A 27,574-nucleotide genomic window follows, 5' to 3' on the forward strand; every position below is an offset into this window, starting at 1 on the left:
GGAGTAAGATCAAGTGGGAGAATGGAGAGAAAGAAGAGAGATGGAGGAATGGAGGAGGGAGATGATCATGGGGTGTATACGTTCGGCCAAGAAGGAGACAATGACGAGATGACGTTCAGGAATCCCTCCGGGAATTCCTCTCTCTAGAAAAACTCCCATCAAGGTGACAAGAAGAAGAAGAAGAAGGGATTAAGGGTAAAGCAAACATGGTTAACACTTAACTAGGTTTTTAAGGAGACAAATAAAAGAGGTAGGTCCACCATTCCTGACGGGGTTCACAATATTATAAGTATTTCAAGTGACTCTAAGGAGTCCGGTGGTTTTCTCCTTGATTTGAAGGGGTTTTCATTCTAAAATTAGTGTTATTGCATTGGTTGGTTTACATTTGTCACTTTTGAGCTTATTATCTCATTTTAGATCACAAAGAGGGGGAAATTGCATTTATAAGAGCCATATATAACTTAGGGAGGTCATAAGCCCATATAGAAGCCGTACATTATCGCTAGCAAAACCATATGGGCTTTGTACGGCTTGCATGACAGACGCATAAGCTTGCCAGAAAGTCATACGAGCTTTTGTGCGGCCGCAAAAGGTAAGTAGAAAAAAGGCGTATGGGTATTGTTCACCGACATTCAAACAACATATATGAATAGTAACAATACTACAATGCTCTCCACTACAGTAATTGCGATCAGTAACAATACTACAATACTTTCACTGAGATTTTTAACTGTTACAATGCGGGGACCTCTAACAATTTTTACATCATATTTAAAATTCATCTTATTCTTCTGGGAAAGCATTTATAACTTCTCATTTTTCTTTGAAAGCCTTCTTTTTTTTTAAATAACTTTAAATCCTAAATAGGGTCATTTCAATTTAAAGTCTGCTCCTTTTAACCGTTGTTAATCTCTGTCTCTCCCCCAAATGTGCATATTCTTACCAAACTATGTTTTCTTCTTTTTTTTCCTCATTTTTGACAAATGTACCAAGGTCGGAAAATATTGCTCTTCTTTAGCATTGCCCTTGGCACAGAATTGTTGAGATTGCTAGGGCGAAGTTGTTCCAATTAAGTTTTAGTAAGAGCTCAATGAGATCGATGAGGTGTTTCGGTCTTGGTCTCCACTCAAGTTAGTTGAGGTGCCACGGTCCTTGCTTTACCTTTGGCATGAGCTCATTATGGTGTTGGCTCGTGTTACCTCACTTGGAGAAGGTGATAATGAAAGCTACTATATCAATAAAATAGTAATTTTAAATATATTTAATTTAATTAAAAAAATTAAATTAAAAGGGTTTGATTTTTTGAAATCCAGTGAGTGATTACGTGGTTGGAAAAGGGTTTATTATGAATATTGAATTTTGAGAAGGATTTTCTAGTCCTTCTTGCATTATATATATATATATATATATATTATTTATATATGCTTTAAATTTTAACGAGTTTTACTGTTTACCCCTCGATAATTTCAAAACTTCCCAAACAGCCCCTGTGAGTTTTGCATACCTCAGACAGCCCTTCCTTTATTGTTTCACTTCCTTTTTACCCCCTGCATTATGAAATTCCATCATTGCCCTTAAACCTTTTTGCATACATTTTTTTCATTCTTTTTTGCATTCCTTTTTGCATGTACTCATTTCTTAAACAGAGAGCTCATTTTTTAAACAGAGAACTCATTTCTTAAACAGAGAGTTCATTTCTTAAACAGAGAGCTCATTTCTTTAAACATAAACCTCATTTCTTACACAAAAAACTCATTTCTTAAACAAAAAACTCATTTCTTAAACAGAAACCTCATTTTTTTAAACATAAAACTCATTTTTTAAACAAAAACATTAATATTTAAACAGAAAAACAAATATTTACGTGATAAATTAATCATGGATATAAAAACCAATTAATCTTGGCCACTCGTACATATTTAAATAGAAACAACGATATTTAATCACTTTTTTTAAACGTAAAGCGCAATATATTAAGCGAAACATCGATAGTTAAACAAAGACAAACAAGCATATAAGCAGAGAACTCATTTCTTAAACGAGAGCTTATTTTTTTAAGCGAGACCTCATTTTTTTAAGCGAAACCTCATTGAGTATGGACATTGAGTATCTCATCGTCACGATCTCGGCGAACGCTTGAGTGCTCGAGCTCCGGATCCGGGCGAGCGATCTCGAGGTGGCTCGCTCGTGTGGGGTCTTAAAGGAGAAATCTTTGTCGGCGTTGGCGATCCGGTTGGCGACGTTCCTCGGCGGTCGGAGTGGTGAGGTCTTCGGTGGCGACGTCGGATAAGACGGGCTGAACTTGAACGGAACCATTCTCGACTGCGGAGACCGCAACATGGATCATTCCGGGGTTTGGATCCATGGTGCCTAAGTCGGTGACGGGAACGGAGGGAGGAAGCGGCGCCGATGAGAGTTCGATCTCGCCGTCTTCGTCTTCGTCTTCATCGTCTTCCCTGTCGTCGACCTCATCTCTTTCATCTTCTTCGTCGTCGACCTCGGGGAAGAGCGCACGCTCCTCCTCGTCGAGCGAAGGCATCGAAAGGTTGCACCTTTTTCTCTGCAAGATCGAGATCTAGATCGAGGTGGAGATCAAAATTCTAGGGTTCGAAATCCCATTTTTTTCATGCAACGTGATCGTGATTGTGAGCCGCATGCTTTTGTCTCACCTGGCCCAAATTAGCTAGATAAAGAGATTTTGGGGGTGATAAATACAACCCAAAAAACTCATTTCTTAAATAGAGACTTCATTTTTTTAAACAAAAACCTCATTTCTTAAACAGAAAACTCATTTCTTAAACAGAGACCTTATTTTTTTAAACAGAAACCTCATTTCTTAAATAGAAAACTCATTTTTTTTAACAAAAAACTCATTTCTTAAACAGAAAACTCATTTTTTTAAACAAAAAAACTCATTTTTTAAAATAGAAAACTCATTTTTTAAACAGGAAACTCATTTTTTAAACAGAACCTCATACCTCATATTTTAAATAGAAGCCTCATTTTTAAATAGAAACTCATTGCACCCAAGGGCATTATAGTCAAACCCTGTCACACTTGCCACAACTTCCCACGCGAGGGATAATTTTGTCCAAAAAATTCCAAATTAACTCTATCAATCACTGTTAGATGTTTGGGGGGTTTAAAAAATTATTGTATTCAAAAGGAAGGGGTTTTTATGGATAGCCAAATTTAAGGGGAGAATTTGTGCATATTGCAAATTTTGAGGGTGTTTTTAGCAATTTCCAGTAAAAAAAATAATAGTAAATCCATCTCCTTTATCGGGTTATCGGATCCCATTACTACCGCTCCGATCTTCAGATCCGAATTTTCTCGTGTTATCGGGTTCTCATCACGACCCGGTAAACAGAAGCCCAAGTGATGCTCGTGTAGCATCTCGCCATGGAGCCATCGGCCGAAACCGCCGGAGAAGAAGACCAGAGGCCGAAACCCTTGTTCCCTCTTTTCCCCATCTCCTCAAAACCCTCGTCCTCCGAAGCCTCCCAATGGCTCTCAAACCCTAGCTTCACCCTTGACCCCTCCTCCTTCCCCACTGCTCCTGCCCCTATCCCTCCCGATTCCGACGATGATGATTCCACTGCCGATGCCCCTGTTGCTCCGGCACCTCCATCGTATGATCTTGTGGCTTCTTCCCCTTCCCCCTCCTCGTCAGAGCAAGCGGACGCGAGGAGATTGAAGCGCGATGACAAGAGGCGGAGGAGAAAGAAGCGGACGAGGGACCGGGAGAAGGAGGATGATGGCACTTCGAGGAAGTCTAGGGTTCGTGCTTGGGCGGGGTCGGAGACCAAGATGGCCAAGGATTACTACTTTGATTCTCATGGAGATCGTGATAATCTAGTCTACGGGTCACTTTACAAGTACTTTTGTTTTGCGAATGTTTGCATTTTTAGGTTTTGAATTCATTTAAGCATCTTGATTTGCTACTGATTTTTATTTTTTCTTAGGATGGATGTCGCAAGATATAGTCTTTACTACTATTCGGATTATTCTACCTCTAAGCATATATTGCTGTATGGATGGAGGCCTGGGTATTCCTCTATGGATGTTGACATAGACCTTGATGTGTTAGATAGCAAGTCCAGAGCAGGCGGGCGGTACTGTTCAGTGAAGTATGCAGCCATGGAGCGGCATAAGAGCTTTAAGCGTGTTAAGATTATTAGGAAGAAGGCGCCTCTGGTTAGTCCTGGAGAGTTTATCCCTTTAGTTGAGCTTCAAGATTTGCCTGAAAATGTTTGTTCAGTTGCCAAAGGAGAGGTCGTGGAATCCTGGGAAGATGAAGTATTGAGGAGGACGAGAGAGTTCAACAAAATGTCAAGGGAGTTTCCACATGATGAGAAAGTTTGGTTGGATTTTGCAGAGTTTCAGGTCTTAAAACCTTAGAAGCATTTTTTTTTCTTATTGTCATTTTTTCTTGTTAAACTTAAAGTTCATCGGTAAAATTTTATATTGTATATGCTTCATTCTTGATATTATTATCACATCACACCATGTACTCGATTGAATTTCTTTGTTTTGGAACCTATGTTGAACAAATTCAATAGTTAAGATGTGATCCAATATAGAATACCTGGTCCCCCTTGCTGATTATTTCTCATATACTATATAATACCCATGATATTATTACTCCATTTTGAGACCCTTGTTATGCTAATTTACTTGTTATGTTGTTCTCCAGGATAAAATTGCGAGTACACAACCGCAGAAAGCAGCACGTCTACAGATGCTTGAGAAGAAAATTAGTATACTAGAGAAGGCTGTTGAGCTTAATCCGGAAAATGAGGACTTGTTACTTAGTCTTTTGAAATCTTATCAAGCAAGGGATAGCACTGATTCCCTTATGAATAGGTGGGAGAAAGCATTGATGCAGCATTATGATAGCTGCAGGTTATGGAAAGAGTTTTTACTTCTTCGCCAAGGGGAATTTTCCAGGTTTAAGGTTTCTGACATGAGGAGGGCATATGCCAATGCTATTCAGGCTCTTTCCTCAGCTTGCACTAAGCTTTGTAGGCAGGTTCTATGATTCTTAACTTTTAAGTATTTTTTCTGTATTGGTCTTATATTGAAAATAAAGCATGTGTTGTAATTTATTTTCCTTGATTTTGTTTTGTCCTTGTTTTTTCACCAGAACATTTAACTTTTCTGTGTGATTATGATTCTGTGTGCGTGCAAGTGCACGCACTGATGCGCACATGTGTGTGAAGAATGAGCAAAGTCCTTCACTGTTATATGTTTTATAATGATAAGTCTAAATGAGTCCCTTCTTGTAATTTATTGATACTGTTCTTTGTGATTGCTATTTTGGTGAATCCTTAATCAGATATAGTTTCATTTACTTTTGGTATATTGAATATTAGATATAACTTTTTAAAGTCATTTGAAATGCTTGTTAGAGTATAATGTTGCAATCTTTTTTTACACATGCTTCTTTGTAATGATATATAAACTGTAAATTTGTGTGGAAGTATTCAACATTTGGTAATGGGAAAAAACATATCATAGAGGACATGAATTATCTGGAAGTATTTTAACTGGAAATATCTAGAACAGTAAATACAGTGAAAACTAGAGCTTGAATACTTCACATTCTTCTAAATTCACCTGCAGCTTGAAGAAAATATTTGTATGCTGAAGGTATTGATTTCTGACTAAATCTAATATGCATTCAATCTCGTGTTGCTTCTTATCTTTTGTGAATGTTTTGCATATTTCTTGTAGATTTACTTTCTTGGTAATTAGACGTGGTTCAGTCAAATGTACTGTAGATTGCTTATTTAGGTTTCAGGTTGTGCAGCTAGCTGCATTATCAGTCATATGCTTGAAGTGAGATGAATACTATTGGATTTCATTGTTTTATTTAATTGTTTTGTATTTTGTAATCAAGAGTACTTGTAGTGAGACTAGATTCTAGGTGGATGATAGGTAATGGAAAATGCAACATGCAACTCATGCCACTAGACCATTTATACTTCTGCGTAAAGATTCCTAGAATATTTCTTCCCTCTTTTCTCCTGTCTCTTACGCGTGCATACTCAATTTATGTATCAAGTTGTAGATCATGAGAATTTTTTAACTTTCCTTGTGGTAAAATCATTTGAAAGCGTTTAATTTTGATTTGGAATGTATGTCTTATCATAATTTTTGGTACCTTGTTATCTTGCAGGGTAGCCTAAATCCCATATCACAACCGTCAGATCCTGCCCTGGTTCAAGTAGAACTTGGTTTGGTTGATATATTTATCAGCCTATGCAGATTTGAGTGGCAAACTGGCCATCATGAATTAGCCACTGGGCTATTTCAAGCAGAGATGGAGTTCAGTCTATTTTCTCCATCTTTATCTGTAAGTTCACATAGTAAGCTTAGACTTTTTGAGCACTTCTGGAACAGCAATGGAGCTAGAATTGGCGAGGATGGGGCAGTTGGGTGGTCTACATGGCTTCAGAAAGAGGAGGAAAACAGACAGAACATTGTTATGGTAGAGAGCACAGAAGAAGCTGATGTTGGTGGCTGGACTGGTTGGCATGAACCTTCAAAGATTGAAGCTAGCAAAGAGCCTGAAAATTCAATAGAGCATGGTGTGGGTGAAGAGGAGGCAGAAGACAACCATGACACTGAAAATATCCCACTGAAGGATGACATTGGTACATTATTGAAAAATCTGGGAATCAATGTGGATGCTGAGCCACGTAGTGAGATCAGAGATGCAAAAACATGGAATAGATGGTCCATGGAGGAGTTGTCAAGGGATTGTGAGCAATGGTTGCCTGTTCGTGAACATTCTGGTACTTTGGTTTATTTCTTTTCCTCATAGACGATTGAACTTGCTCACTTATGTTATTGCTTTGGCCTTAATTGATAATTTTCGGTTTCATTTACTGCCTGTAATCTTTCTGCATGTATGCCTGAAGGTGAGGATGGAAAATCAAGGTGTCCCCATTCAGGTGATAATTTAGACGAAGAAGCAGAAGAACAACTTTCAAGGGTTATTTTATTTGAAGATGTTAAGGAGTACCTTTTCTCTTTGAGCTCAAAGGAGGCTCGTTTCTCTCTTGTGTCACAGTTCATAAATTTCTACGGTGGCAAGATTTCCCGTTGGTTAGTACCTTGCTTTATTGTTTTCATTGTGTGATATACTTAACTATAATTTACTTTTTATGCCCTATTAACATTTAAAAATGAAAAATGCATTGCTTTTCATATGAGAGCCATATTCTTCATAAGTATTGTTGTGTCAATTGGTTCTAGAATAGTAACTGTTAAACAGTATCTCATGTATTGGGAAGTTTGGGGAACATGCTCTGTTAGTTCTTTTGTTTCTACTGGGTATTTTCCTGTGTTTATTTATGGTATGAAATGTATAAATTAGTCTGGATAAACTATGATAATTGTATACTTGCACATGTGTAAGATCTTTACTTTTATCATTATCATTTATCATCATCATAGGCAACACATGCTCATACTTGATATGCTGCAAGTGCTTCCAGTTTGGACATAATAGTGTAGAATTATCATTGTTGAATAGAGGTTTTTTTTTTAATTATTATACCAAATATAGGAGGATATCTTACTGGATATGCTAATATTTTTCTGGATCATCACATATGGGGTACTGGTTGGACATTTTTTGGCTTTGGTGGACCCTGTTGTCTTCTATTTTCTGGGGTTCTGTACCCTACTCTCCTTTCAGTTGTCATTTAGGGGCCGTTTGGTTTGTGGTAATGACATATTACCACGTAACGGGATTACCATGGTAATATGAGTGGGAATGTTATATGGTTGGGAATATTGCAGTAATTTAATATAACCATGTTTGGTTGGGAACTTGTATTACCGGGAATAGTTCATTACTGTGTTTGGTTGTCATAGTAATTAATTTGTTAAAATATAAAAAGCTATAAGATTACCATGGTAATCCAAGATAGACACCAAATTTGGTGGTAATAGGATTACCATTTTCTTAGTAATATTTATAAGTTGGTAATATGATATTACCATCCACATTACCACCGGTGCAATGCCAAACGTGGTAATATTTTCAGATTACCACGTAACACGTGGTAATCTTTCTACATTACCGCGAACCAAACGGCCCCTTAGTTTTCTATTTGTTAGGTTGCTTAATTGTATGACTGCTGGATGGTTCACTGTGTCTGGGGACTTCGATACCATTAGCAATATCAAGAGAGAGGTTATTAAGAGTTTGAGATTGGAGCTAAGTTTTAGAAGATTTTTCTTTTTAAGTTCCCATTGGCTCTAATGGAGTCAAGCTTGAGCAGTTGTTATCTTACTTGGATATATCATTCCTCCTTGTATGATTATATTAGCATTTGAATTATTCCAAATTTGTTTCTTGTTTCTTTTGCACAATCAACAAACTGAAATCATGCTTGCCTGCTTTTTAGTCCAAGTAAATACCATGGAAGCATTCACACACCTTTCTGTTTTCATAGTTCAAACTTGTCTCATGTAATTGCTCTTGGTGGACATTTATGTCAAACCTGTAGGTGTTTTTTGACTTAATTTATTTGGCACTGCTTTTCTTAGGACATGCACAAACAATCCAAGCTGGATAGAGAAACTCCTTAGCCTAGAGACACTGCCTGATTCTGCTTTTGAAGGGACTCAACTTTCTGAGATGTCAAATAGAACAGGCTGTTCAAGCTACATTAACCTGGCTGTTCTTTTGGGCGGAAAAAATGATTTGTCAAGGAAGTCCAGTGTGATGCTATTTCTCCGCAATGCTATTTTGCTTTGTCTTAATATCTTTCCACGCAATTATATATTGGAAGAATCAGTCCTTGCAGCTGAAGAGATCGTTATGACAAAAATGGATTCGTCCACTGCTTCTGTGAACCCATCACGTGGTTTAGCTAAATCCCTCTTGAAAAATGACCGACAGGTAATCTTGCTGCATCTACTGTTTGTATGAGTGGATTATGGAAATTTTATTTCAGAGTATTGATCAGGCAAACATAGCTCGTCAACCAGATATGAGAAGTCACTAGTTGTGTTCTTATTTCTAGTTGCAACATGTTCTTCTATTTTGATTTGAGTATTATTAAGGCGGTTTTTGCAACTCAATCAGCTATCCTACATTTTTTGGTTTAATGTCATTTATAATTTGGTTTGCTTTGTTTAATGGAACAAGAATTTTAGCTTTCTTTGTCTTATCTCATTTCAAGAATTATGTTATCTAGAAACTTACTATCTAAAAACCTGAACAACCAGGACAGTTTGTTATTGTGCTTTGTGCAAAAGCTGAAGTATCATTCATATTTTTATATTTGTCTGGTAGCTGTAGAGTGACCTTTTTCCATTTTACTTTTTTGGGCTCCACTCTTTATCTTGGCATAGCCTTTAGTGTTTTAAGTTAATAAAGCAAGTTATTCTCCACAATTTGCCTGTTAAGAAAAGTGAGCTTTTCACATCTTCACAATTAACACTAAACCTTTTTGGCAAATTGTCATGAAAATTCCCTTGTACTCTCATTTCTTGATCATGTTATGTCTATTGAAGATTTTTCTTATAATTTAAATATGATCCTGTTAGATGAATGGGCATAACATTGTTATTGAAATTTTTGCACCACTAATCCAATTTATCTAGTATGATAACTTTGACTGCCTAATGGAAGGTGAAAGGGTTCAAAGACTAGTTCATAAAAATTGAGAAAAAGATGTTCTTTTGGTCCATCATCATGTATAAACTTGTAAATCTCAATGCTGGACTATAAGTCTTCAGCCAAGCTGCAATTTATTTAAGGTGTATCTGATTATCATAGTATTTTCTGTAGGACTTCACAGAATTTGGAAACTGCATAATATTAACTGTTTTATAGGCTATTAGACACGTGGTGCACTGATTGCATTAAGTGGACATCAATGCGCTTAATATAGTTTTATATGTCTTTTATTGTGATAAGATATTAAACCTTTGAAAATGGGTTCTTATAACATATCTCAATGACAATTATGAGGAAACTACTAATTGTCCTTGAAAGTATTAGATCGTTCATGAACATCTGCTCATGTTTTTAATTCATATTTCACATCTTTTCTCTGTTGTAGGATTTGCTACTTTGTGGGATATACGCCCAAAGTGAGGCCTCATTTGGGAACATAGATCTTGCAAGGAAGATATTCGACATGGCATTATCTGCTGCTGAGGGACTACCATTGGTAAGCAATATTCTCGCTTTTTTCTCGGTTTATTTATGGCTTCTTTGTGTATGCATGATAGCAATGTGTAGTGAATATTTTGGATTGTTGAAATTTTCTTAATTTATATGTTTCAGATTTCTACCAATGCATATATGGGCCTAAATCAAAATAAAATTTTCATCAATAAAATATTCAAGAGTATAAATTGCTTATGTTTAGGGTGTATCTGCCCAAAATTTAAATAGTGTTGATTGCTGTGGAATTCATATTCTTTGAATTGGATAGTCATTCAGAATCCCTTTTTAAGTGAGTCAAGATATATACTTTATCAATAATGGAGCTTAGGTAAGCAACTTCCAGATTTTAGTGGATTGAGGAAGTGCAGACTGACATGTAGATCCATATATGATAATTTATATTTTCCGTATCCAAACTGTGGTCTATATGCAATAGTATTTATTGAAATAGTCATACATCATGATATCTAGGTCTTTTTTTCAAAGTACATATTTCGTTATATTTAAATCAGATTTTATGATTTTTGCACACTAATATGATCCGCATGTTAGAAAATATCGCAAAAATGTACTAAAATTGGACGCTAGCGGAAGCATGGAAATTTTGCAACATTAACCAGATGATTTGATGAACACCTAAATTTAATAAATTTTTAATTAAATACATATCTGAAAAAATTCTTTGGATGTTCCAACTATGTTCCTAGGATCTCCCTTGAACACCTAGCGTCAAACAAGAGTCTCACGCCTCTGGATCGTATGCCGGTATTCAAAAACAACATCCTCTTCTTTTCCAAAGCGGGGGGGGCTAGGGCTAGAAAGAGAGAGAAATTGAGGATTTTCTTATGAAAAAAGAGAAAGTACTACAGTTAGGGTTAAAAAGGAGTCATATATATATATAACTTCATAAAGCATAATTACTATTATGCAATAATGAACTCAACATGATTTAGACATGTCTCCAAAAGCAACTTTTGTCTTCAAGCCCTTATAATTTTGATTAATTATTTGATTCCAATAAACTTTAATTAAAATTTAAACTTAAGACAACCTAGCCCAATTTACAATTTAACGTCATCCCATGAAGTAAAATTGTAAATTGATAATTTTACTTTTATTTTCGAAATGAGATTGATTCACAATTCCTTTAAATGTGACTTTGTGGGTCATTTCAATTGGCAATTGGAAGATACCAAAGGACGTGGGTGACACCTAACTAACCCCGTGGCACCACGTCATAGCTGATCGAACACGAATGATTAGATCATTATGAAACTTTCCGATTATGATTACTATATGTGCATAAACTCTTCATTCTTATATCCTAACCAAGTGCAAGCCATGAAAATCGTGAAACTCACTAAACTCAATCATATGTAAATAACTATAGTAGAATAAGATAACTAAACTACTATTCGTGTCTCACACGATTGATCTGTTTGTCTTGGCCAAAGGTGTACTTGTGATTTCGTTGGATATTAACTCGTTTACTTTTGAGAGAACAGATTGCTTCTTAGTAATCACTCACAACTGTTACTTGACATAAGTGCAGTTCAAAGTTGGCTCTACCAAATGGTAAAGTGGGTCTAACTACTCTAATAACAGACTAGACGTCACAAATACATCGTGATCATGATTTTTCATATCTAAGGTCCATTCCTATGATCATGATCAACAATCCCAATTATTAATGGTCAAATTGTTAAACCTATGTGATTGGATTGTAACGAGTCATGTTCAAATAAACCAATCCCATCGATAAATTTATGGTATATGCCCTACTACCCAATAGTGTTCAAACAACACTCTTTGTCAAAGCATACATTGTACAAATTCTTAGAATTCTTTTAATGCAAATTAACAATTTTTTTTATTTAAAATTATTTAAGTGTATAAGTACTAAAGCCTTTTAGTGGGCTTCTCCTTATTTTATAAGGAGTAAAAAGTTATGGATTATAATGTTCAAAACTTATAAAAATACCTACACAAGATTTATATGAACATCAAAATAAGTTCTTATTATTAATAATAAGATTGTATAATTAAATGTAATGCCGTAGTGCAAGTATATTTATTGGCATTCGAGGGCATATTCCTAATATTGAGTTTTGTGAATATTGTTGTGTATGTTCCCTTATATTGATTTGCCCGAAATCATTAATGTTGGATAAATCATTGTCGTCGCGTGGAAAGCTGACTTCAAAGTGTGAAAAATGATTATCGCTAATTTTCAGCATTGTTTATATGCTGCCATCCTTGACACTTTCTTTTTTCAAAAATCAAATAATCTCTTATGATTATATTATAAAGGAAAGTGTAATGGGACACAGTGGGAACATTCCCAAAAATTAAAATTAGAAAAAAAATTGAGGGTAATTATGGGATTTCAGGAAAAATGTGACCATATGTGACTGGTAGGGACTAGAAGTAAATCAACCAAAAAGAAGAGACTATTTGACAATTAGAAGTACAAAAACTATTCAATCAGAATGAAAATATCCAATGGGTATCTAGATATTTCAAGATATTTGTTAGGGGAAAACCTGAATCTGGATGTTGGTTTGTCTTTGGAACTTCATGTAATCCTACCTTTTATTTGAAATTAGCATTTTTTAACAAGTTCAATAGTGTTTTATCCCATTTTTTTTTTTATTTAGGTTAATGGAAAATTAAACTTATCTGATATAGTATTGATATAACATATAAAAATTTATTTAATGTTTTAGAAATTCTTTCATTTAATATTAATACAATAATTATAAAAAAAATTAGTTTGGCTCGGTATGCAGTTTTTCTGAGAAAACTTTGGTTCACTAATTCTTATGAAAGCCAAAATTGGTTATTTCGGATATTCAACCAAATTAACCAAATACAGAGCCCTACTTTGAATAAAATTTTATTTAATCTGTGTGCACATTTCTAAACACATGCATTATGTATGGATTGTTTATGCTACTTTAAATTAAAAAAATGCTTCTCATATAAGATTTTTTTTGCTTTTAAGGGCTCCCATACAACTGATAAGGAATTAATGGAATGAATCTTCAGTTGGTAGCACTTAGGGCTTGCTTAGGAGGGGGTAAATGAAGGTTTTGTAAGGGAAGATTATTGACCAACCCTTGCTTGGATCCAAGGTTGTATGGAAGGTAGGGTAGTTGGGGGTTAAATGGAGGGTTGAAAAACCTCCATTTAACCCCCTTTTTCAACCCTCCAAATTGGGGGGTTTTGGAGGGTTGGATTTTTTCCATGACCAAAATACCCCTTTTAAAATTAGTTAATTATATGGATGCCCCATATTAAAGTCATGATATATATATCTCTATATTCGAATAAAATAGTAAAATATTGTAAATTATCAAATAAGAATATTTTATTAACAAAAATAATATTGTATGTGTAAAATTAGTATAAAGTATAATTTATTGCTTCAAGCGCATTTTAGTAATTTTCATATAAAACCTTACCTTCTATTACCCTCAATCCAAACACAACAAGGTTTAATAACCTTCATTTACCTTACCTTCAATCCAAACATGGTATAACTTAAAACCTCCTTTTACATTACTTTACCTTGCTTTACCCTACTCTATTTTACTTTACAAAACCTTTCTTCACCTCATCCAAGCAAGCCCTTAATACCTTTTCTCCTTCACCTTAGAATATGGGACGGATAGCCTATATTTAGTGGAAAAATGTTTCTCTTGTAAATTTTATGTGAGATAAGTATATTTGGGAAGTGGTGTTCATGATAATTCTTCTAGTTTTTATGAGAGATTGTCCAGGAAATACTGCTTAAATGCAGTCTTTCCTTTTTATGTGCTTGCGTGATCATATATGAGAATATTTACTTCTATATTGTCAAAAAAAAAAAATGGTTGATGGTTAAAAGTTTACTGTTAATGTGAAAATTCAGTAATATTGCCATTTGTAACTTCATGACTTCTGTATGATTGGATATTTTCTATTTAAAACACATCTCTTGTATTAGTTTAAATATAAACTTATCCTTTTGAACATATGGGGGCAGGATTTTCAGGAAAACATTCCAATTCTGTATTTCTGGTATGCCAAAATGGAGCTGGCAAAATCTACTTGGAGTAGTTCAGATCCTTGCACCCAACGGGTGATTCATGTTTTATCTTGTTTAGGTAGTAATACAAAATATACTCCTTTCAAGTCGCAAACATTGGGTTTTCAAATCTTGAAAGCACGACAAGGATTTAAAGAACAAATAAAATGCTTGCGCTCTACATGGGCTCGTGGTGATGTAAAGGAACATTCTATTGCTCTAGTCTGTTCAGCTTGTCTGTTAGAGATCTTAACTACTGGTTTTTCTGCTGGTGTTCAAGTTATAGAGGAGGCTTTCTCGTTGTCACTTCCAGGTTACATCATCTTCTTGAATTCTTTTATTTCTGCATTAAGGGGCTTTCTTTGGTATCGGTCCATATGATCAAATTCTCTCAATTATTTGTGCTGTGAATTCATCTGGAATTGGCAAGAGTTATTTTTTTGTAGCATGCACATAACATTCAGTGTAGGCATTCAGATGCCATGTTTAAGCTTTCAAACGAATCAAGATGAAGTTGGATGGAATCTGAGATAAAGTTGAGAGTGGAATATTTAGGCAGCCGTACTGCTGTGAAACTAGCAAATATTGTTCTAAATGCATAGCATTGTGTGCATCTGATTTGCTTTAGAAGGATGTTAGAAGGATAAAGGTCCCTGCTTGATAATTGATAGGCTTGTGACCATGTAATGACAGAAGCTCAAGATGGTTGCTCGTTATTTTGTAGTAGAAACTTTTCTTATAAATAGATCATATATAGGTGATTAGTTTTGGTTTTCACTGTGAATCATGGTTTCTAAATAAGATTGTGGGAAGGAGGAGCCTTCACAATTAATTAATATGTATATAGAAGGGATGGACCCTTTACCTGTTATTTTCACTTTATATTTTTTATTGATTGTTAAGCAGTAGTATAACTCTTGAGTAATCAGAAGGCATACCATCCTCTTGTAATGGGCATGATTTTAAATTTTGTTGATGGACTCTTCATATTCATTTTAGGAATTTTTGAGACTTCGATGAGAAATTTTCTGCACAAGGCCATGTATTGATAATTACTTGCACCGTAATTTCCTTATCTTCTTCTAACTGATAAGTTATCTTTTGTACTTCTATGATGAATATTTTGATGTTTTTCCATGCATTCCCAAGTCTTTCACTTTTCTCTTTTTGATGCCTGACATGGTTTGTTGTGACATTGCTGGGTAAGAATGCATCAAGTGTTCCTTTTCCTCGACTTTACGTTTGTTACAACTGTCTTTTGTCTGTAGAGGAATCTTTACTGCACCTGATCACATAAGTTTAGTAGCTAACTCCAGATGATTTTCTCAGAGAGAAGAAGCCGGAGTTTGGAACTTGAATTCCTTTGGGTCTATTATATTGGCATTCTACAGAAGCATCTTAAACAATTGAAGTTTTCAAGAGTGTGGGAGAACATTCAGCATGGATTGCAACTTTATCCTAACAATCCAGAAATGTTGGACATAATGGTGGAAATAAGTTATTTTTCAACTGTGCCTAACAAAGTTAGGCTTGTATTTGATGAATATATTGAAAGGTACAGCCATATTTCTACCTATCCGATAATAATATTTGATGGGCGATACGTCACATTGTCACCCATGTGCATTATAATTTTTTTTTTTTCATGCTTTAATTCGCCAGTGTATCTTCTTTTTATTCGCATTTGTGATGTTTGAGATAGTTTAATGAGGAGTTTCATGTTCCTATGTTTCAGGAAACCATCTGTGATTTTGTGCCTCTTTGCTTTGTCTTATGAACTGGCCAGATCTGGCTCAAAACATAGAATTCATGGTATCTTTGAGAGAGCATTAGCAAATGACAAGTTGCAGAAATCAGTGTTGTTATGGCGCTGTTACCTTGCGTATGAGTCAGATATTGCATGCGATCCTGATGCAGCCAAGCGGATATTTTTTCGAGCTATTCATTCTTGCCCATGGTATATTTCATATATTGTCCTCCTAAAACAAGTTGCGAATTTAGCATGACTATCATATATTATCTCTTATATTTCAGGTCAAAAAGATTATGGCTAGATGGGTTTCAGAAATTGAGCACTATATTAACAGCAAAAGAACTATCAGATCTCCACGAAGTCATGCAGGACAAAGAGTTGAACTTGAGGACTGACATCTATGAAATTCTCCTACAAGATGAGATAGAACTGTAGCATCTCCTTTCTCAACCACAACAGATTGTTTGTTGTCCATCTTCTATGGTCTCTTGTAGAAGTCTGAATATTCTCTTATTGCCTGGAGGGATCATTCATGCACCCTTTCAGTAGTAATTCTGCATCTCATTGGCCTATTTCTACACCACCTGCAGTTGTACAATAGGTTTGAGCCTGTAATTCAGCAAAACATTGTGATACCTTAATAGATGTCCGCACTGTCACTCGTGATCGATTATCATCGGAATTCTAGAGTAAAAATTTAGCCCATGTTTATGATTTCTGTGATCATACCAGAGATATGGATGATGAACTAAGATGATATGGGCATTTCTCTAAATTCCGAGGCGGCTTCATTTCCTTTTACCTGTAGTATATACCTCCTTTGAGGTTTCCAGAAGACTAACAAGCTGCATATGACATTATTTTATATGTTTTTTCAGTACATGAAGTTCCATATCAATAGTGTTCATTCTACAAGTACTAATATTTTTTTTATAAGATATTCAAGTCAACTGGAAACTCTGATGATCCATTACTTTTCAGATGGTCCAGGCAAGCGGCCTTTGTGAAACAAATCGTTATACCAACCTCTGTAAAAGCTGCAAAACATGCTGAGCAGTTGGAAGATGGAACAGAGACTCCTGTTTGTAAAGAAACCAGTCCATACATAGATTTCCAGGTCAGTGTGTGTTCTTGCACTTAGCAGCAGTAAGTCTATTCACAAGCTTGTCAGTTTCTACTTGTCCATTCCTTATATAAAAAACATTTCATGTGTGGTAGGTGGGCACAATCAGATAACATTATTTTGGTCAGTGTTTTTAACTACCAGGATCACAGAATGTTTAATATGATGTGGAAATGCCGAAAAATAGTGTGATGATAATCAATTATTAGAATCAACAGCATTTTTTTTTTTCTCCTAAACTACTAGATGTGAATATTCAATTGAATTCTCACTTGGTTTAACTGGTGATTGGATTATATGATCCTTCTTTTAGGTTCTTGTTATTTATACACTGGAGCTGCAAAGCTATTTGCCAGATAACTTTATAGATTACATACCTTAAATCCTCTTTATTAAGTTAGAGATTAATTTAGACAGCACTACCTAAAAGTGAAATGAATATGGTGAGCATGTGATGTCATAGTCACCTACCTATGAAGAACTGTCCATAATAAAATTTAGGTTGGAACTCTCCAGGTTATCAATGCACAAAGACAAAGCCTAGATTTGTAGGGCATCTTTTTCAATTCTTTAAAAAAAAGATTGTTGCCCATTACACCGCAGAACATCACTTTAAACAGTGGTAACCAGGATGGTACTGTTTTTATGTTCCAAAGCCTACTTCAATCTAGGTAGTCAGAACCGGACCGGACCTTCGAACCGGAGTAGGCCAAGGTTCAAGGGTTAAGAGGTCCAACCGGGGTTGAACCGGGTCGAACCGGATTTAATAAATAAAAATATAAAATAAAATACATTAAATATTGTATTAATTTTTAAATCAAATACACATTCTATATTAATTTTCAAATCAAATACACAACCTATGAAACAAACAAGTATTGATTCCATATTCAAAACACAACATTTAACAACATTTAGTTAAACTAAATTGATATGAAACACTAAATAATATTAATCTCATTAAGGCTTGATTAATATTCAATAAGTTGATAAGAATCATTAATCAATAATCATTAAATCATAAGATAATTATTAATTAGATTAACATTAATTCATAATACTATAGATAATTAGATATAAATATAAGATATTCATATTACTAATATCATATCAGGCTGGTTTATTTAAGTTTTTTTAAATTTTTTAATTAAGTTTGGTTCCCGGTTGAACCGGGCGGTTCTCCCGGTTCATAGCCGGTTTTCCATTATCCGGTTTTCTGAACTGAATTGGACCGGTCTAGTGCCCGGGTCCGGTCCAACCCGGTTGGATCAGCCGGTCCGGTCCGGTTCTAACTACCTAGACTTCAATCAATGGCCTCAAACTTTGGTGCTCCAACATTACTAGATATGAAGCATCCAAAGAGAAAGTTAGGTCATAGATTTGTGACCTCTGCTTTTTACAATCAGATCAACTTTCACTGTAACTCAATTTACTTCGGAGTTTGGTTACATGTTTCTGAATCACTCTGAGTCAAATCATTCACTTGTTGTATATGGTTATATGAATTTTTAAAGATGATAATAAAAACAAAATTTAGTCTTTGTTTATTTTTATTTCCATGCAGTGAGGTATTCAAAAATGCTAAATATTCTTTGAAATTCTTCATTGTTATAAAAAGAGGAAAACAAAGACAAACATTTCTCTATTTTTTTTTTTTTTTTTAGCAAAATGGAACATTTTCCATTTCTTCACAATTACAAACAAAAAATCCCAAACAAGGACACCAACACAAATAACCAAGAAACCAGCTAAAACCCTAAATGATTAAGTTAAGTTAATAATGACCCATTTTTTATTTTAATTAACTTACTGTTTGCACTAGCACGACTAACAATAAGGGGTACAATGTTTCTAATCAATTGATGCATCTGTGTGTCCTTTGCTTTTGTATTGATCTCCACTAAACACATGATGGCCGCTTACTATTTGATTTGATATTTGTCACTAAGCCTTGATTGGCTAGCTTTGCTTTTTTAGCTTCAGTACATATTGCCTTTGTTTATTTGTAAGTCTTTGTTTGTCACCAGTGTTTTGTCTTCTAGGCCTTATTTTGGATGCTTGCCCTCATTATTGTTTTTACATTAACAAAAAAAAAAAAACACAAAACATTCCTATTTGAGTTCCTAAATGTGAATGTTCCAATTAATCAAAGCTCTATAAAGTCTTTGCTTCTACTTAATATATATATATATGTGTGTGTGTGTGAAAATCTTCAAGGCATTAGCATGGTTGACAAAAGGACAGTAACATTATTATGATACATATGACTTATGTCATGTGATGTTGTGAGATGTTTTTCAAACTTGGTTGGCTTTTAATTTCTTTTATTGTGTTTTATAAAAAAAAGTATCAAATGTGTCCCTACTGAATTAAGCACATAGCAACTATAGAATATGACTAGTTTACACCTTTTTGCCCCTCTTTCCCAAGTGCCCACCATCTTGTTCTTCAAATTATGTATTCAAAATTTGGTTTGCTTTTATAAAGAATTGTTTTTACTATTTTATTCTCTTATTTGAAGAATTCAAAGTATCATTATCTCATGCTTTATTTGATTATTAATCCTAAATACTATATTTATTTATAGGTTCTATTAGGGAGTGGTTAGGGTTTTGCTAGTCAATGTTAAAGCTTAGGTTTAGTATTCATATATAATACCTATTGGTTGGAAATAAGAAATAAAAAATAAAAAAAATAAAGAATGCCAAAAATTAGCATTCATGAGCAAAAAATTGGAATCAAGACAAGATTACTAGTACTGATAAATTGGGATTACGCAATAAATACATATGTTTCCAAGTATGCCAAATGAGTTTGAAACTATATAATCATTTTGGATACATCTGACTTGTCCTTATTTTTTTCTTATTATTTCACCATTTCTTTTATGATATATATATATATATATATCATATTAAAGCAAGGAGTGTGAAAACTTTCTCCCCCTCTTTAGATGCTCCTCAATTTGGACTATATTATTATTTACATATGCTTTGTATGACACAGTCCACACACCCTCATCATGCATGCAATTTAATTTGAACTTTTGCAAGTTCCAAGTATATATGTTAGAATTTATCATATGCACATTAATTCAAAGCCCCAAACTTTGTTTCCTATAGTGCTCATTCACTCATTAGTTAATCAACTATCATGAACCATGAATGGCAAATAAGTTTTAATTAGGTAATGTTCACAAACATGATTAACCAATAATTATATAACGTGCTCAATATACAACCAAATCGTCTATTAAAAAAAACATCATGTCAATCACACAACACACACACACATCTCTATATATAAATCAACTTTCAATGTTATATAAATAAATAAAAAATTTGCATGCATTGATAGTAGATGTATATATAATATATGTAGTGGTGGTGGAAGGAAGGGCGACAAGATGATCAGGTTGGCACCGGCGCATGGGACCACGCAAGAAATGAATCGAAAAACTTTAATAGCGTGGCCTCGTGCATGCAACCGCACCGCATGCAACTCATAATCGTACCCTATTAATTTATACCCGGCCACGCCCACGCCCACGCCCACTGAACCCAATCAATCATCTTCCATCCTTCACCACCTCATTATTACCCAACCTTCTTCATTTATTTATTCCCATTCTATTTTGGGTTTCTTCTTTTGTGTGTGTGTGTGTGTGTTTTTTACTGTTTTTAACGTACTTAATTTTTATAAATATATAATGTTATAATCAGTTTTTTTTTAATTGTTTTTTTAAGTAATTAAATATTTTATTGCTATCAACCATTGGATAGTCCAATGGTATCACACAAAAGTGCTAAAAATAAGGGTAAAGATTTGAAACTTTCTCCAGTAGTACTATTCATGTAATGTTTATGTACTGTACACTTGAGTCCGCTACATTCATCAGTTCTATTTATGAGTCTGAGTGTGATCCCCTGTGTGGTAAATAATTATTTCACCCCTCCAGAGTTATAAGGCAGAAGGATTTTTTTAAAAAGTTTGTAAGTCAGTGTAAGTAGTGCACCTCTATATTTGTTTTTTTTATAATCTCTTAAATGAGAGGCGTTTATCATTTATTAGTAAAAATAAAATAAAAAAATATTACTCAACTAATGGAATGATGGCATTCAGTTATAGTGGTTGATAATATAAATATTGATTTTAAAGTGTTGGTGAATGTGGTGCACGGTAATTAGATGAGCTGATAGTTGTATTGTTGAGTTTTGTTCTTCTATGTATCCATGCTAAATCTTGAATCATGTGGATGTTGTTCGTATTCATTGATTAAGTTACTAAGTGTGTGTTTACTAATAGAGACCAGATTGAAGGGGGTAATATTTTATATGATTTTGTGGTGGTGTGAATTACCGGATATAAATAAATCATTCTATTATGTTATTGTTCTTATTTTAAATTTAAATAATTTTTGTTTTTTTTTTTTGTCAAATGTTAAATCTAGCTAATTGAATCTGTTTTTTTTAATAAGAGGAGTGTGGCGAACCCACTATAGATCCCAGGGACGTGCACAAGCCTCGGTGGAACAAGTGGGGACGGGGCCACGCTCACATGGGCGCTGGAACCATTCGTACACAACCACTATTTACAACTCTCAGAAATGTATCTTCAGCTGAGAATTGAACTCTCACCACTCGGTGAGAGCTCTATCGGTGACCCATGTATCAATAGACTTGCAGGTCGTTGGTCTGTTTTTTTTTAATGAGAGTTCACCTAAGTGAAAGACAAAGTATCATTAAGTTAGCACCCATTGTTCAAATGTCAAAAATAAATAAATAAATAAATAACCACCTTATTATGTCCGGCGAAATCTTTTAACTGTTCATTCATCTCAGTTCGCCTGTTACAAATAGCTCTTTTTTACCATGACCGACAAAATCTATATACATTCATATTCACATCGTTTTACATATCAAAACAAAACCTTAATTAAATTATTATGATGTGCCAGAGTCATGGCACAGATTGTAAGTGTGAGAGTCTGAATAACATGCAAAACCCAGAGGCATGTGCATATGAATGTGAGTCTGAACAGCATGCAAAGAAGTGCTTGCTGCTGCTGCTGCTACTTCTTTGCTATAGTATATAGCAGTGGACCAGAACCACAGTTTTCACAAGCATTCAGAAGAAGCACTTGCTTGTTTATTGCATACTCACTCAAATCCAAACAAACATTGGAAGCAGAACAATTATATTGCTGTCTGATTTTTGCTGACAAACAAGTCATGCTTATTATTAAAAATAAAAATTAAATATATATATATATATATATATATATATAAAGAAAGCATTTTGCTGGACCCATTTGGCCTTGTTGTTACTGTTCTAGGTGCCCATTTTATGAGGTTGTGTGGAGCCAACTTTAATCTTCAATTTATGGAAATCAAATCATTGTCAAACTATGACAAGATGTTTTTCTTCTTCCACATGACTTTTGCTCATCAATTCAAACTTATTCATTATTATCATTGTCCCTCCTTCCCTTTTGATTTTCTCCATCTACACCTCTTTTTATTTTTGAATTGTATCTTTTAATTTATATATATACATATACATATATTAAATCAAGTCAAAGGAGTAGGCTGATTTTATCCGACACAATCTTGATTTCTTTGAATATTGTTCCACACTTCCACAATGGTACTTTTATTGGTTTATAGAAAAGGCAACTTGATATACTTCTTGCCGGATATAATGGAAGAAATCAATAATTTTTTAACATAATTATTTTCTGAAAATTTGTTTTTATTATGTGTTTTTAATCTTTGTTTTTGTTTTGTTTTACGTGGTTATTACATTTCTGGATAACAATTAATGGTTGATTTTACCTCACTTTCTCTAACACATTTTTTTTTAATAAAACATTAAGTAAATAAAATTCAAAGACCTTAAATCTTTAGCTTACTTTTCCTTTTAAAAAAAAACTTTTTTTTCCCTAAATTCACCGTGATATACTTGTTATATATATATATATATCCCGTCATTTTCCTCCTTTATTTTGACTGCAATAATAATAAAAAATAAAATAAAAAGGACAATTGTGCCAACTTCATCCCATTCTCTGAATTATTAATAATAACTAATTAACCATCTACTTAGTAGACATTACATAAAGCTATCTAGAAAAGAGAGTTCCTTCATCATCTATACATGCATTAAAACGCTTATTAAACCACTAAAAAAAAAGTAAAAAAGAGGAAAAAGAAAGAAAACTCATGATCAACCTCTTGTTCTTATAATGGTGATAGTTCCTCTCCCTTGAGTATGAATCCTTGTGAGACCAACCACAGCCTTGCCGGAGAGCCCGGGTCCATCACCGGAGACACAAGGCAAGCATGCAAACTCTCCGACCGGGTGGCGCACCGGCCGGCTTGGCCTCATCAACAACCTCTCATTGATGTCCTCCAATGTCACCTCCTCTTCCAACCCACCTGGCTTCACCACTGCAAAGGGATACACTACTCCCATTGCCTGCTTCTTCTCCTTTTTTGATGCTTTCATTGTACTACTACTCTCAATATTGCTCTCTAATACATATAAGATTAATGTTAATTATTATTATCAATCATGCATGTGCATGCATGCATGCATGCACTTGTATTAATAAAGATGGAAAAACAGAAGAAAAAAGATAAAGTAGTAGCAGTACATGCTTGTACCTTTGAGAGCAAGTTGTTTCAGTGTAGTGAATTGATGGGATGGTTTGGGTTGCTCTTTTTCTTCATGTTGGTTTTTGGTGGGATGATGAGCCACAACACCATTATCTTTTTTTTCTTCTTCTTCTTTGAGAGGGTCCAGTGCTACTGTCCAGAGAGAAAGAAATTAAGAGTTCCAATTAATACAACATGATGAAGAACTCCATCTTAATTAATTGCCATATTATTATCATTGTGGGACCCATATAGAGGAAAGAGAGAGAGAGAGTGTGTGAGAAAGAGAACAGACCTTTGTGGTGGTTGTTGTAGCTGTTATTGTCTTGGAGTAGAAAATTCAAGGGATCATCTTCTTTATGGCATGTTGAAGAATCCCAAAACCCCTGCTAGTTAAAACATTCAACAAATTGATTAAGTTAAACAAATGATAATAATTAAGAAGAAGAAGAAGAAGAAGAGAAGTAGAACTGGAATGCATGAAAATACAGACTTGAAGGTGATCATCAAAGCCATGAGATGGCAACTCAAACTCAAAGTCCTTAGGACAAAAGACAGCAGTAGAGGTAGCAGTAGTGGTTTTTCTCCTCTTGCACCTATCACTCCACTCAGTCACTGCATCTTGAAGGTATCCTGTTGAAGCCTCAGAAGACAATGATGACAAAGGAGACTCCATGACTACCATGCCATGCCAAACAAATAAAAAACAAACCTTAAGTTCATCATCAAATCAAATCAAATCAAATCAAATCAAAATCAACCTTAATTAGTCACATATGTTATGTATATATACCCAAAGGCATGTGAACATGAAGATCTTCAAGTTCAAAGTTGTGTAGATCCCAATCAAGGCAGGGTTGGTGGCTGAATAGGAAATGGTTCTTCTCCTCCATAGCCATCATTCTCTCTTTCACTCACTAACTCACTCACTTCCATATGCTTCCCTGGTCCAAGACCATGGAGAAGTGTGCTTAAATAGAAGAGCTTTTGGATGATTAGAAGCACTTCAGTCAATGCCAGGGAAAAAAAAGAAAAAAAAAAAAAAATATTCAAAGGGACCATAGAAAGGAAAAGGTGGTTGGTTTGGTTCTTTCTCGTGATTCGCTACGTGTTTTGTTTATATATCTCTCTTTATGTATTTATTTATTTATTTTCTTTGTTATTATAAATATGTGAGCTTCTTTTGGGATCTTGTATAATCTTTTCTTTTTTACTTAGTTTTGAGTGAGTACTAGACACAACACTGTCATATCATGACTCCTTGTAACATTGGTTCCTTTTTTTGTGTGGGGGACTAAATTATTACTTGTTATGATGTTTATTACGGGCACGTAAACCCAAATGGTTTGCTGAATTTTAATTCATTTTTTTTTCTTATTTCATGCAAAAATAGCTTGATTAATACTTGAACATGTTCGGAAGTGTTTTTGTTCAATAATAATATCTTGATGTTTTGGTTTGGTTTTATACCATCATTGATATTAGATGCAAAATAAGGCTTCATTGCTTAGTTATTAAAACATCTATTTGGATATTTCAACATAAGAATTTCTATATATCTAGAATGTTTGTAATGGAAATTTGAAATAGTTAAAGGATGTTGAAAGGTGATTAAGGTCAAGATTAAGAAGTGATTATGAATGATTAAGTCTTGCTGGTTGTCAAATCCTTGTCCTTTCATTGCTGTCATTTATTCCAAATTTGAAGTGAATAATACAGGCCTAACCTAAATAGTCAGCTGGATTAGGTTTCTTAAATGATGGCTGGTCCATGCTAATTGGATGGTGGTGGTTGCAATGTTGACAAAAACAAACTAAAAATCATACTGATTATTATTGTTAATATTGTCATTAAGATAAAAATTAGAGTGGGTAAATTCCAATTAACCTCAATCACTAATTAATAAAATCCGAATGTATAATTAATTGGCTATATATATCATGTATATTATTTGCTGCTCATAGTATTTTTGAACTAGTAAGTATTGGATTATAAGTTTTTGAATAAAGTGGATAAACCACAAATTTATTAATAAGAAAAGGAAGGAACAAAAAGAACAAAATACAGAAGTAAGAAAAACAAAAACAAAAAAAAAACAAAAAAACAAAAAAACAAACTGACAGACAATAAAATAAAAGCTGGTATCCTCACCAAGGATGAGAATAGCAGTGAACAGGACTAGGATAAAAAAAGCAATAAAAAGGAAAAGGAGGAAGATAGCGAGCTGGGCTGACGAAGTCCACCATCTGGAGACGAAGGCCAGTCCAGCTACAAAAGAGAGGCAGATTACTCCCGGTCTGTGGTGTGCGCCATTTCACCAGTAGTGTCCGTGGATCTGGAGCTCAGAAAGTTAAGAGAACGCTTGATCTTCTGAGCAGCATCAGATGGTTCCTGCTGAAGAGGCACCGAGTCTGCAGTGATCCAAGAAAGAAGCATGTTAGCTGTCTTATGGAGTATAGAAGAAATTGATGAATATTTTTGGTTAAAAATACGATTGTTGCGTTCCAGCCAGATGTTCCAGAATATGGCTCTACAACATAGATCTGAGAGACTCCTAGAGACAGAATTTAAGGAGGGAATCCAAGTGGTCCAGATGTTGTGAACAGAGCATGGGAGAGTAGCAACATCTAACAATCCTCGGAAGAAGTACCAAATTCTCTCCGAAAACGAACAATTAATAAAAAGATGATCTACTGTTTCTGAGTTGTTATGACATAGAATACATGTGTCAGTAGCATTAGGATTGCAACCTTTAATAAAAAGATTATCTAGAGTAAGAATTTTGTTTTCCCAGGCAAGCCAACAAAATAGTGTTATTTTACTAGGGGTATTTGTCTTCTAGAATTTGGAATAAAGTTGACTGCGAATGCCTCCATCAATTAAGAAATTATAGAAAGATTTGACAGAGAAGGTTCCGTTATTATCAAGAGACCAGGTATAAGAGTCCTCTTGATCAATTGTACAGTCTGGAATAGAGTTCATTAATACGGTAAAGTCATCAACAGAGGTTGTCCTGAATGGATTACAACCGGAATTAATTAAATGTATAAATTGTCTTAAAGTAATCCAAGGATAAGAGCAGTCCAAGAAAAGTGATGTCCAACGGTCTTTTGGGGATTGACCTTCAAGCCATTTATCAAACCAGAATAGAGTTTTGTTACCATTTCCAATTGATTTGGATATGCAGAATCGAAAGGAGGGTAGAATGGTATTAATTCCAGCCCAGAAGAAAGATTTATTTCTTGGTGGATGATGATATAGAATATCAGGAGCATCTCTTATCACATAGTTTGCAAAGACAATTTTTGTCCAACAGGAGACCGGCTTGGTGATGAGCTTCCACCACCACTTTCCTAATAAAGCATTATTGAATATCTGGAGATCAAGGATACCCCAACCGCCCATACAACGGGGTCTACAAATTCTTTTCCAGACAATCAACCTTATACCCTTAGACCCCAGATCAAGGATTATAAGTTATTAGTTCAAAGTTGTTTGAACTATAAGGTGATTAATCTTATAATGTAATCTTAGTTTCTCTAAACATTGATTTATGATGTAGCATAGATTTTAGAGAAAAAAAAAAAAAAGTGACCACCTTTTGATATGGTTTTCATTTTCGTCCATGTCATACCCTAATTCCTATGTTTTTCTGCTTTATATATATATATATATATATATATATATATATATATATTTTTCTGATTTAACTTTTTGGTCAATAAATAATGAGTTTATTCATTGTTCCTAAAACTAATATAATGCTACCTAAATT

The 27,574-nt window shown here is 34.4% G+C and overlaps 2 protein-coding genes across 6 annotated transcripts; one reads left to right on the forward strand and one right to left on the reverse strand.

The window, feature by feature from the left end:
- The first annotated feature begins 3,359 nt into the window (after positions 1–3,359).
- Positions 3,360–17,385, forward strand: LOC120282042 (nuclear exosome regulator NRDE2). Of its 3 annotated transcripts, XR_005542890.1 has the most exons (13): positions 3,360–3,878; positions 3,966–4,386; positions 4,697–5,032; positions 6,182–6,800; positions 6,927–7,113; positions 8,566–8,920; positions 10,089–10,199; positions 14,226–14,580; positions 15,597–15,822; positions 16,003–16,224; positions 16,302–16,621; positions 17,002–17,137; positions 17,239–17,384. XR_005542890.1 is itself a non-coding variant. In XM_039288765.1 (11 exons), exons 1-11 carry the CDS (start codon positions 3,403–3,405, stop codon positions 16,453–16,455), a joined length of 3,462 nt encoding a protein of 1,153 aa, XP_039144699.1. In that variant the 5' UTR covers positions 3,360–3,402; the 3' UTR covers positions 16,456–16,912. The 3 variants fall into 3 exon arrangements, 1 of the variants encoding a protein (XP_039144699.1); XR_005542889.1 differs by having other exon boundaries at positions 17,002–17,385; XM_039288765.1 differs by lacking the exons at positions 17,002–17,137; positions 17,239–17,384 and having other exon boundaries at positions 16,302–16,912.
- Positions 17,386–23,197: 5,812 nt separating this feature from the next.
- On the reverse strand, positions 23,198–24,763 carry LOC120282424. Of its 3 annotated transcripts, none has more exons than XM_039289236.1 (5): positions 24,593–24,763; positions 24,293–24,477; positions 24,095–24,185; positions 23,809–23,949; positions 23,198–23,676 (listed from the first exon to the last, which is right to left on the reverse strand). In XM_039289236.1, the coding sequence occupies exons 1-5, from the start codon at positions 24,699–24,701 to the stop codon at positions 23,369–23,371; spliced, it is 834 nt and encodes a 277-aa protein (XP_039145170.1). In that variant the 5' UTR covers positions 24,702–24,763; the 3' UTR covers positions 23,198–23,368. The 3 variants fall into 3 exon arrangements, with proteins under 3 accessions (XP_039145170.1, XP_039145169.1, XP_039145171.1); XM_039289235.1 differs by having other exon boundaries at positions 23,809–23,952; XM_039289237.1 differs by having other exon boundaries at positions 23,809–23,952; positions 24,561–24,676.
- Between the last annotated feature and the right edge of the window lie 2,811 nt (positions 24,764–27,574).

This window comes from Dioscorea cayenensis, chromosome 18 (genome assembly GCF_009730915.1).
Source record: "Dioscorea cayenensis subsp. rotundata cultivar TDr96_F1 chromosome 18, TDr96_F1_v2_PseudoChromosome.rev07_lg8_w22 25.fasta, whole genome shotgun sequence".
In the NCBI taxonomy this organism is placed as follows: domain Eukaryota; kingdom Viridiplantae; phylum Streptophyta; class Magnoliopsida; order Dioscoreales; family Dioscoreaceae; genus Dioscorea; species Dioscorea cayenensis.